The sequence below is a fragment of the Carcharhinus amblyrhynchos genome, unplaced genomic scaffold, assembly GCF_965287045.1.
Source record: "Carcharhinus amblyrhynchos unplaced genomic scaffold, sCarAmb.v2.hapA chromosome_263, whole genome shotgun sequence".
In the NCBI taxonomy this organism is placed as follows: Eukaryota; Metazoa; Chordata; class Chondrichthyes; order Carcharhiniformes; family Carcharhinidae; genus Carcharhinus; species Carcharhinus amblyrhynchos.
In genome coordinates, this window is record NW_027650003.1 from 15,001 (window position 1) to 27,157 (window position 12,157).

Below are 12,157 nucleotides of genomic sequence, written 5' to 3' on the forward strand. Positions count from 1 at the left end.
CATAGGGGCAGGGAACAGAGGGAAATCAACAGGGGGAGAGTGAGAGAGAGAGACAGAAAGAGAGAGAGAGTCAGAGATAAAGTGATGGAGAGAGAGTAATAGAGAGAGAGACAGAGAGGGAGAGATGGAAAGAACAGAGACAGAGAGTGGGAAACGGAGCGCAAGGGAGAGATGGAGAGAGATAACAGACGGACAGAGAATAGAGAGAGTTCGTGAGATGGAGAGCGAGAGATGGAGAGAGAGAGATGGGGCATGCGGGCTGAGTACTGAGCGGGAATGAGAGATGGAGAGGGAGAGAGAGAAAAAGAGGACACAGACAGAGAACTGAGAGAGATCAAGAGATCATGAGAAGCGATTAGAGAGAGAGAGACAGAAGGCTGAGAGTAACTGGAGGTAGAGCAAGGGATAGAGAGAGAAAACAGATGGAGAACTGAGAGTGAAGAGGCGGGAGAGAGAGAGAGAGAGATAGAGAGAGAGAGAGAGACAGAGAGAGAACGAGCTCTTGGAGAACACATAAAAAGGGAGAGAAGGCGAGACGGAGTGAGAGAGAGAGAGAAAGAGGTGTAATCTACACAGCAACAACCAGGTAAACACCCAGGGAAAGGGAGAGACAGGATTGCATGGTAGCACAGTGGGTTAACGCTGCTGCCTCACAGCACCTGGGACCCGGGTTCGATTCCTGGCTCGGGTCACTGTCTGTGTGAGTTTGCACATTCTCCCCATGTCTGCGTGGGTTTCCTCCGGGTGCTCTGGTTTCCTCCCACAGTCTGAAAGACATGCTGGCTAGGGTGGATTGGCCGTGCAAAATTGTCCCCTTAGTGTTCAAAGATGGAGATAGTGTGGAGTATGTTTAAGCTCCTCTGTCAGTCAGTCAGTGCAGTCCAGAGGGATCCAAAGGCCTCGCTGCTGCCACTGTGTATTTGGTTCTATAATAGAGAGAGAGAGACAGACAGAGAGAGCGAGAGACACAGTGAGAGAGAGAATGAAACAGAGCGAAAGAGACGGAGAGAGATGGACAGAAATAAGAACACAGGGAGAGAGCTAAGGAGACAGATGGAGAGAGAAAGAGAGAGGGACTGAGAGATAGAGACACAAACAGAGAGAGATACAGGTAGAGAGAGATACAGGTAGAGAGAGATACAGGTAGAAAGAGCATGAGACAGGGAGAGACACAGACAGACAGAGAAAGACAGATTAGAGGGAGAGAGTGTGACAGGGAGAGAGAGAACTGTGTTGGAATGATTCACTAATTCATGTTGAGACAGTATCTGGGATTTCACCCTGACTCACGCACACATCACACACACACACTGATCATTAGGAGGACTTGCTGCATGGTCTCAGAGTTAACTCATGTGTTATTGGCACAGAATGTGGTTTGTTATTAAATATCTGACATTCCTTCAATGCCACAGCGAAGTACAACAAGTGTGTCAGCAAAATCCCGAAACACACCTACCTCAAACAGTCACGCAGGGAAAAAATTTCACAGTGCGTTAGATACACTGTCCTTTCCCCCTCTGGGACCGGGTGTCACAGTGCGTTAGACACACTGTCCTTTCCCCCTCTCTGGGACCGGGTGTCACAGTGCGTTAGACACACTGTCCTTTCCCCCTCTGGGACCGGGTGTCACAGTGCGTTAGATACACTGTCCTTTCCCCCACTCTGGGACCGGGTGTCACAGTGCGTTAGATACACTGTCCTTTCCCCCACTCTGGGACCGGGTGTCACAGTGCGTTAGATACACTGTCCTTTCCCCACTCTGGGACCGGGTGTCACAGTGCGTTAGATACACTGTCCTTTCCCCACTCTGGGACCGGGTGTCACAGTGCGTTAGATACACTGTCCTTTCCCCCTCTCTGGGACCGGGTGTCACAGTGCGTTAGATACACTGTCCTTTCCCCCACTCTGGGACCGGGTGTCACAGTGCGTTAGATACACTGTCCTTTCCCCCACTCTCTGGGACCGGGTGTCACAGTGCGTTAGATACACTGTCCTTTCCCCCCCTCTGGGACCGGGTGTCACAGTGCGTTAGATACACTGTCCTTTCCCCTCTCTGGGACCGGGTGTCACAGTGCGTTAGATACACTGTCCTTTCCCCCACTCTGGGACCGGGTGTCACAGTGCGTTAGATACACTGTCCTTTCCCCCCTCTCTGGGACCGGGTGTCACAGTGCGTTAGATACACTGTCCTTTCCCCACTCTGGGACCGGGTTTCACAGTGCGTTAGATACACTGTCCTTTCCCCCTCTCTGGGACCGGGTGTCACAGTGCGTTAGATACACTGTCCTTTCCCCCACTCTGGGACCGGGTGTCACAGTGCGTTAGATACACTGTCCTTTCCCCCACTCTGGGACCGGGTGTCACAGTGCGTTAGATACACTGTCCTTTCCCCCACTCTGGGACCGGGTGTCACAGTGCGTTAGATACACTGTCCTTTCCCCCACTCTGGGACCGGGTGTCACAGTGCGTTAGATACACTGTCCTTTCCCTCTCTGGGACCGGGTATCACAGTGCGTTAGATACACTGTCCTTTCCCCCCCTCTCTGGGACCGGGTGTCACAGTGCGTTAGATACACTGTCCTTTCCCCCACTCTGGGACCGGGTGTCACAGTGCGTTAGATACACTGTCCTTTCCCCCACTCTGGGACCGGGTGTCACAGTGCGTTAGATACACTGTCCTTTCCCCCACTCTGGGACCGGGTGTCACAGTGTGTTAGATACACTGTCCTTTCCCCCACTCTGGGACCGGGTGTCACAGTGCGTTAGATACACTGTCCTTTCCCCCACTCTGGGACCGGGTGTCACTGTGTGTTAGATACACTGATTTTTGGAAGGGAATGAACGTAGTTGTGTGTTCGGGGAGGGGAAAGACCGGTTGTAGTGCCGCTTGTTGAGGGAGTGAGGAATATTATTTGTGTTTTGATCTCTGCCTGGGTCACGGGTCGTGTCTGGGCGAATATTTGTTGATGGCGAGCGGGGTGTCTCTCTCTCTCGTATGCCACGCCCGTGGCTTGCAATGGAATTCCTTCCTTCCCACACCTCCTGCCTTCCTCGGAATCTAATTCCTGGCTGTTTCCTAAGTCAGCTCAGCGAGTCACTGCTGCCGGTAGCGTTCTCCCAGAGGAGACCTTTGGATTGGGAGAGCCGGGAGGAATTGGAGGAACACTCGCACCCGAGGCCGGAGGGGCGTTGAACCGAGGGCAGAGAGAGTGAGGGGAGTGTCGATCGAACAAGTAAGTGCCCGCGGGAGAGAGGGGGAACAGATATCCATAGAATCCCGACAGTAAAGAAAGAGGCCATTTGGCCCATCGAGTCTGCACTAACCAAAATCCCACCCAGGCCCTATTCCCATAACTACACATATTTACCCTGCTAATCCCCCTGAGGGACAATTTAGCATGGCCAATCCACCCTAACCTACACATCTTTGGACACTAAGGGACAATTTAGCATGGCCAATCCACCCTAACCTACACATCTTTGGACACTAAGGGACAATTTAGCATTGCCAATCCACCCTAACCTGCACATCTTTGGACACTAAGGGGTAATTTAGCACGGCCAATTCACCCTAACCTACACATCTTTGGACACTAAGGGACAATTTAGCATGGCCAATCCACCCTAACCTACACATCTTTGGACACTAAGGGACAATTTAGCACGGCCAATCCACCCTAAACTACACATCTTTGGACACTAAGGGACAATTTAGCATGGCCAATCCACCCTAACCTACACATCTTTGGACACTAAGGGACAATTTAGCATGGCCAATCCCCCTAACCTACACATCTTTGGACACTAAGGGGCAATTTAGCACGGCCAATCCACCCTAACCTATACATCTTTGGACACTAAGGGACAATTTAGCACGGCCAATCCACCCTAACCTACACATCTTTGGACACTAAGGGACAATTTAGCACGGCCAATCCACCCTAACCTACACATCTTTGGACACTAAGGGGCAATTTAGCACGGCCAATCCACCCTAACCTATACATCTTTGGACACTAAGGGACAATTTAGCACGGCCAATCCACCCTAACCTACACATCTTTGGACACTAAGGGACAATTTAGCATGGCCAATCCACCCTAACCTACACATCTTTGGACACTAAGGGACAATTTAGCATGGCCAATCCACCTAACCTGCACATCTTTGGACACTAAGGGACAATTTAGCACTGGCCAATCCACCCTAACCTACACATCTTTGGACACTAATACAATTTAGCATGGCCAATCCACCCTAACCTACACATCTTTGGACACTAAGGGACAATTTAGCATGGCCAATCCACCCTAACCTACACATCTTTGGACACTAAGGGACAATTTAGCATGGCCAATCCACCCTAACCTGCACATCTTTGGACACTAAGGGACAATTTAGCATGGCCAATCCACCTAACCCGCATGTCTTTCAGACTGTGGGAGCAAACCGGAGCCCCCAGAGGAAACTCATGCAGACACGGGGAGAAGGTGCAGACTGCACACAGTGACCCGAGCCGGGTGTCGAACCCGGGTCCCTGGCCCTGTGAGGCAGTAGCGTTAACCCGCTGCTCTCTCTCCCACCAAATCCATCGCCATTCATTCTTCTTAGGGACAGTCACTGAGCGGCTCAGGATTGAATCCCCCGTCTCTAATTGGCCCCCTCATGGTGGGGATAAGCTGCCATCTTGAACGCACTGCAGTCTCCCCTGTGTGGGGTAGGTACAGCCATGGCGCTGTTAGGGAGGGAACTTCAGGATTTTGATGCCAGTGAAGGAGCGGCCGATATATTTCCAAGTCAGGACGGGAAGGGGGCTCAGAGAGGGTGTGTCTTGCAGGCGGTGGGTGCTCCCCATACGTCTGCTGCCCCCCCTTGCCCTTCTGGGTGGTGGGTTTGGAAGGTGCTGTGGAAGGAGCCTTGGCGAGTCGCTGCAGGGCACCTTGTAGACGGTACACACTGTGTGCGTGGGTGGTGGAGGGAGTGAGTGTTGAAGGTGGGGGTTAGTATGTTGATTGAGCAGAGGGGAGGGGGGGCTGCTTTGTCCTGGATGGTGTCGAGCTTCTCGGGTGTGGTTGGGAGCCGCACCCATCCCAGGCGAGTGGGGAGTGTCCCACCGCACTCCGGACTTGTGTCCTTGTGGATGGTGGGACAGGCTTTGGGAAGGGGGGGAGGGGGAGTCAGGAGGTGAGTTACTCCCCGCAGGATTCCCAGCCTCTGACCTTCTCTGGGAGACACAGTATTGATGTGGCCGGGACCCAGTTCAGTTTCTGGTCAATGGTAACCCCCAGGATGTTGATAGTGGGGGGGAGGGGGGGATTCAGCGATTGTCAATGGTAACCCCCCAGGATGTTGATAGTGGGGGAGAGGGGGGATTCAGCGATGGTGATGACACAGAATGTCACGGGGGGGAGATGGTTAGATTCTCTTCAGTTGGGGACAGGCACTGTCTGGCACTTGTGTCTGTGATGCGAATGTTATTTGCTATTTGTTAGCCTGAGCCTGGGTATTGGCTAGGTCTTGCTGTGTTTGGACAGGTTGGGTGGTGAGGGAGTGAGGGGATGAGTTTTATCCAGCAAGGGAAGAGAGCAACATCTCAAAGGGAGAGAGAGAGAGAGGGAGACGAAGAGAGAGAGAGAGACACGGAGAGGGAGAGAGACGGAGACACAGACAGAGAGAGAGGGGGGGGGGAGAGAGAGATTGAGGGAGAAGAGGTGGAGATTGAGAGCAAGAGAAGGGAGATTGAGGGAGAGACAGATTGAGGAAGAGAGAGGGAGATTGAGTGGGAGAGGGGGGTTGGGGGAAATTGAGGGAGAGAGGGAGCTTTAGGGAGCAAGAGAGAGAGTGAGATTGAGGGAGGGATAGAGAGAGATTGATAGAGAGATAGAGGGAGGCTAAGGGAGGGAATTGACGGATAGAAAGATTGAGGGAGAGAGAGAGAGGGAAATTGAGAGAGAGCGAACAGGGGATTGAGGGAGAGTGAGAGAGGGTGAATGAGAGAGGGACAGGGGGAGAGAGTGAGAGGGAGGGTGAGATTGAGGGAGGCAGATATACACGTAGGAGAGAAGGACGTAGGAAGGAAGAGTAGGCAGTTCAGGGAGTTGGGGGCCAGGCTGAAGTGTAGGGCCTCCAGGGTGGCGATCTCTGGGCTGCTGCCAGTGCCCAGTAATAGCAGGGATAAAAATAATGAGATCCTGCAGCTGAATGTGTGGCTGAGGGATTGGTGCAGGACAGAGGGTTTTAGTTTTGTAGACCATTGGGAAGTCTTTGTGAGGGAAGAGCACTTGTAGAAGTGGGATAGGGAACATTTAAATGGGAAGGGGACACATATTTTAGCTGGGAGGTTAGCTGGAGTGTTTCGGCAGGGTTTAAACTAATATGGGGAGGGGAGGGGGGGTGGGGAGGAGACAGACAACTTATGCACTGGGAGTGGGAGTGAGTTGGAGGTCAGGTTAAGTCTAGATGATAGGAAAATCTCCCAGGAGAAGGAGGATCCGAGTGGGCCTGAGGGTCTTCAGTGCATCTGTTTTAATGCGAGGAGTGTGACGGGTCAGACGGATGAACTTAAGGCCTTGATGTTCGCGAGGAATTTAGATGTGGTGGCAGTGACAGAGATGTGGTTAAAAGAGGGGCAGAACTGGCAGCTAAATATTCCAGGGTCTTAGTGTTTTAGGCGTGATAGGGGAGGGTTGAAAAGAGGAGGGGGAGTGGCGCTCTTAGTTAGGGAGCAGATCACAGCGGTGCAGAGGGAGGATAACATGGAGGGGTTAGGAATTGAGTCTCTGTGGGTGGAGTTGAGGAATAGGAAGGGGGCCATTACTATGCTAGGACTGTTCTAAAGGCGGCCCGACAGCGCGCGGGCAGTGGAAGAGGGTATATGTAGAGACATTTTGGATAGGTGTAGGAAGAACAGGGTTGTTGTAGTGGGAGATTTTAATCTCCCTGGGGTGGATTGGAACGTGCCTAGAGCTGGGGGTTCGGATGGTGTATTGGAAGGGTCCTTGCAGCAGTATGTAGATAGTCCGACTAGAGAAGGGGCTATACTGGATTTAGTTCTGGGAAATGAGCCGGGTCAGGTGGTTGAGGTTGCGGTAGGTGAACATGTGGCTAATAGTGACCACAACTCCGTCTACTTTAGGATACAAATGGAAAAAGATGATTGCTGTCCTAAGGGGAGGGTGCTAAATTGGGGAAAGGCTAGATACAGCCGGATTAGGCAGGAGCTTAGGGATACAGACTGGGATAGGCTGTTGGAGGGCAAGACCACGTTAGGCATGTGGGAGTCTTTCAAGGGAAAACTGCAACGGGTGCAGGAAAGGCATGTGCCGGTTAGGAGGAAGGATGGGAAAGGTAGGATTAGAGAACCATGGATTATAAGAGATATAGAAGACCTGGTTAGGAAGAAACGAGAGGCGTATGTCAGATCTAAGCAGTTGGGAACGGAGAGAGTGTCGGAGGAGTACAGAGAGAGTAGGAGGGATCTCAAAAGGGGAGTTAGGAGAGCAAAGAAGGGGCATGAGATGGATTTGGCAGGTAGGGTTAAGGAGAATCCAAAGACGTTTTACTCCTATCTGAGGAGCAAAAGGGTGACTAGGGGTAAAATCAGTCTTCTAAGGGACAGACGAGGGGAATTGTGCTTAGAGTCTGAGGGAATGGGGGAGATCCTGAATGAATACTTTGCGTTGGTATTCACGAAGAAGAGGGGCTTGATGTCTGGTACGGTCATCGAGGGAGCGGTAGACCAATTGAAAGATCTATCGATTACGAGGGAAGAAGTGTTAGGGCTTTTAGGTAGCATTAAAACCGATAAATCTCCGGGGCCCGATGGCATTTATCCTAGGCTGCTTAGGGAGGCGAGAGATGACGTGCAGATATACACGTAGGAGAGAAGGACGTAGGAAGGAAGAGTAGGGGGGGAATACGTAGGCAGTTCAGGGAGTTGGGGGCCAGGCTGAAGTGTAGGGCCTCCAGGGTGGCGATCTCTGGGCTGCTGCCAGTGCCCAGTAATAGCAGGGATAAAAATCAGAGGCTGGGCCTCTGACGCAAATCTTTGTCTCTTCTTTGGACACAGATGAGGTCCCAGAGGACTGGACGATAGCGAACGTGGTACCGTTGTTTAAAAAGGGTAGGAGGGATAACCCTGGTAACTACAGGCCGGTGAGTTTGACGTCAGTGGTAGGCAAGTTGATGGAGAGGATTCTTAGGGATAGGATGTATGAGCACTTAGAGCGTTGCGATCTGATTAAGGATATGCAGCATGGCTTTGTAAAGGGGAAGTCTTGCCTTATGAATCTGGTAGAATTTTTTGAGGAGGTGACAAAAACGGTCGACGAAGGACGAGCCGTTGATGTCGTCTATATGGATTTCAGTAAGGCGTTTGACAAAGTCCCTCATGGTAGGTTGGTAGAGAAGATTAAAGCTCATGGGATACAGGGACAGGTATCTAGATGGGTAGAGAACTGGCTTGCAAAGAGGGGTCAGAGAGTAGTAGTGGAGGGGTCCTTTTCTAGCTGGAGGTCTGTCACTAGTAGTGTGCCGCAGGGCTCAGTACTGGGACCTCTTCTCTTTGTAGTGTATATAAATGACTTGGAAGAGGGAGTAGGTGGTGCGATCAGCAAATTTGCTGATGACACCAAGATGGCTGGATTGGTGGGCAGTGAGGAGCAGTGTCTGGCAATACAATGGGATATTGATAGGCTGATTGATTGGGCAAATACGTGGCAAATGGAGTTTAATCTGGATAAATGTGAGGTGATGCATTTTGGCCGGAATAATGTAGGGGGGAGTTATATGGTAAAGGGTAAGCCCATAAGGAGTATAGAATTGCAGCGAGACCTGGGGGTGCAAGTGCACAAGTCTTTGAAGGTGGCAGTACAAGTGGAGAGTGTGGTGAAGAAAGCCTATGGTGTGTTAGCCTTTATAGGAAGGGGTATAGAATATAAGAGCTGGAGTCTAATGTTGCAGTTGTACAGAACGTTGGTTAGGCCACATTTGGAGTACTGCGTCCAGTTCTGGTCGCCTTACTACCGGAAGGACGTGGAGACTCTGGAGAGAGTGCAGAGGAGGTTTACCAGGATGTTGCCTGGTATGGAAGGACTGGGGTGTGAGGAAAGATTGAATAAATTGGGGCTCTTTTCCCTTGAAAGACGGCGACTGAGGGGGGATCTAATAGAGGTATATAAGATTATGAAGGGTATAGATAGAGTAAACAGAGTAAGCTATTTCCTATGATAGACACACACAGGACAAGGGGCCATGGGCTTAAGGTGAGAGGGGAGAGGTATAACAGGAAGAACTTCTTCACTCAAAGGGTGGTGAATCTCTGGAATTCTCTGCCCGTTGAAGTGGTGGAGGCTGCCTCGCTAAATACTTTTAAGACGCAGGTTGATGGGTTTTTGATAAGCGAGGGGATTAAGGGTTATGGGGAGAGGGCGGGAATATGGAACTGATCCACGACAGATCAGCCATGATCTTATTGAATGGCGGGGCAGGCTCGAAGGGCTAGATGGCCGACTCCTGCTCCTGTTTCTTATGTTCTTATGTAACAGATATTAGAGGGAGGTTTTTCACACAGAGGGTAGTGGGGGTATGGAATGCTCTGCCAAGTAAAGTGGTGGAGGCAAACACGCTGGAGTTGTTTAAGAGTAACTTAGACAGGCACATGAGTGGGTTGGAGATGGGAGGATATAGGAGATTGTTTTAAATAAGGGTCATTAGCATTGGGGCGTCCCTGGTAATGTAAATGGATATGGTACAATAATAACTCTCTTTTTCATTCACAGGTTTTAAGTCGGTCCACCTTGTGTCCAACGAGGGGCATACACGCGATGGGTCGTACTGGGGCTGCTCTTGGATGTTCGAGATTGGCCTAGTGCTTCATGTCGTTAGTGTGTGCCTAAACTGGACCAGATACTGGGCAAGACGACAGCTCAGTGACTATCACTGATTGCTGTGCAGACACATGGATTTGGGCCAGTGTCTGTGGGAGTTTGCGCATTCTCCCCGTGTCTGCGTGGGTTTTCTCCGGGTGCTCCGGTTTCCTCCCACACCCCAAAGGTGTGCTGTTAGGCTGATTGGAGGTAATAAATTGTCCCTAAATTAGTTTCCCTCAATGTGGATGGCCACAAAACACTGGATAAGGGTCATGGGTGGAGGGGGGACTGGTGGTGTTAAAATGGCGGCGCGGGCTCGTTGGGCCGAAGGGCCTGTTTCCCGGGCTGTTTCTGTTCAGATTGGGGGAGAGAGGGAGGGAGAGAGGCAAATTGAGGGAGATTGAGGGAGGGAGAGTGAGAGAGTTTGAATGTGATTGAGGGAAATAGATTGGGGGATGGAGATTGAGGGAGGCTGAGTGAGATTGAGGATGGGACTAAGGGGGAGAGAGAGAGTGACTGAGGGAGAGAGAGTGGGAGATTGAGGCAGAGAGTGGGAGATTGAGGGAGAGAGAGTGGGAGATTGAGGGAGAGGGAGATTGAGGGAGAGGGAGGGGGAGATTGAGGGAGGGGGAGATTGAAGGAGAGGGAGGGGGAGATTGAGGGAGAGGGAGGGGGAGATTGAGGGAGGGGGAGATTGAAGGAGAGGGAGGGGGAGATTGAGGGAGAGGGAGGGGGAGATTGAGGGAGAGATTGAGAGAGAAAGAGTGGGAGATTGAGGGAGAGAGAGTGGGAGATTGAGGGAGAGGGAGATTGAGGGAGAGGGAGGGGGAGATTGAGGGAGAGGGAGGGGGAGATTGAGGGAGAGGGAGGGGGAGATTGAGGGAGAGATTGAGGGAGGGGGAGATTGAGGGAGAGATTGAGGGAGGGGGAGATTGAGGGAGAGATTGAGGGAGGGGGAGATTGAGGGAGAGATTGAGGGAGGGGGAGATTGAGGGAGAGATTGAGGGAGAGGGAGGGGGAGATTGAGGAAGGGATGGAGATTGAGGAAGGAAGGGATGGAAATTGAGGGAGGTTGAGGAAGACTGAGGGAGCTGTAGGGAATGTTGGAGTTATTTCTAACTGTCATTGCTCTTTCTGTCCAGTTGTAGGCGATGTGTGAGGAGGAGCGGTTTTGCTGTATCTCTCGGCCGTTGTGGTGGACCTTGGCGTTATTGGGTTGGCTGGGAACCATCGTGTGCTGTGGCCTCCCGCTGTGGAGGGTGACGCCGCGGGAGATGGTGAATGGGACGGAGCCCATCTGGGAAGGTCTCTGGATGTGCTGTGCTGTCCACGGTTCAGATCCTCGGCACTGTGCCGCCTACCCCCCGTGGCTGGAGCTGCCTCAGGACCTACAGGCTGCCCGGGTCCTGACCCTCCTCGCCGCCGTGCTAGGGCTCCTGGGGGTGGGCATGGGGGCGGCCGGAGCCCTGAGCTGTGGGGGGCAGTCGGGCTGGAGGGGCAACCTTGCCGTGGCGGCGGGCATTCTCTTCCTGGTGTGCGGCATCTTGGTGATACTAACGGCGGGCTGGTCCACCTACTCCATCCACCATGACCTGGCTGACCCCCTGGTGGCGCTGGATGCCAAGCGTGAGCCAGGCGCCGCTATCTTCCTGGCCTTCGCCGCTGGCGCCGCCCAACTGCTGGCTGGGATCTTGCTGTGCCTCTCCGGGCCCCGCCTGGGTGAGCTCTACCCCACCCTCTTCCACAGGGCCACTACTACTGCCCACAGGAAGGCCTGAGGAACCCCTCCCTCGGCATGCTGACCTTGGAGGGACAGGGGAGAGGGAGGGGGGGCCACCCACTCATTCAGGGCACGCCTCCCCTCTTCCCCCTCACCCTCCGTGATGTCTCAAGGGTGGGACAGTCCCACACTGCACTCGCCCCCATCCCCCACGTCCCTCCTGCCCCATCTCCCTCTCCCTCTCTACCTCTTTCTCTCTCTCCCTCTTTCTCCCTCCCCCTCTCCCATCTCCCTCTGTCTCCCTTCTCTCTTCCCAATCTCCCTCCCTCTCTTCCTATCTCCCTCCTTCTCCCTCCCTCCTCCTCTCTCAATGTCTCCCTCCTGCTCTCTCTACCTCCTTCTCCCTTTTTCTCTCCCTCCTCCTCCCACTCTCCCTCTTTCTCAATCTCCCTCTCTATCTCCCACTTTCTCAATCTCCCTATCTCCTTCTCTCCCCCTATCTCTCTCCCTCCCTCTCCCACTCTCCCTATCTTCTTCTCTCTCCCAATCTCTCTCCCTTTCTCTC

At 52.6% G+C, this 12,157-nt stretch overlaps 1 protein-coding gene across 1 annotated transcript; it reads left to right on the plus strand.

Annotated features, from left to right (window-relative positions):
• Window positions 1–2,875: 2,875 nt before the first annotated feature.
• LOC145338949 (claudin-4-like) lies at window positions 2,876–11,853 on the plus strand. Its single transcript, XM_080183352.1, has 2 exons — window positions 2,876–3,236; window positions 11,015–11,853. Exon 2 carries the CDS (start codon window positions 11,024–11,026, stop codon window positions 11,648–11,650), a length of 627 nt encoding a protein of 208 aa, XP_080039478.1. The 5' UTR covers window positions 2,876–3,236; window positions 11,015–11,023; the 3' UTR covers window positions 11,651–11,853.
• The last annotated feature ends 304 nt before the right edge of the window (window positions 11,854–12,157 follow it).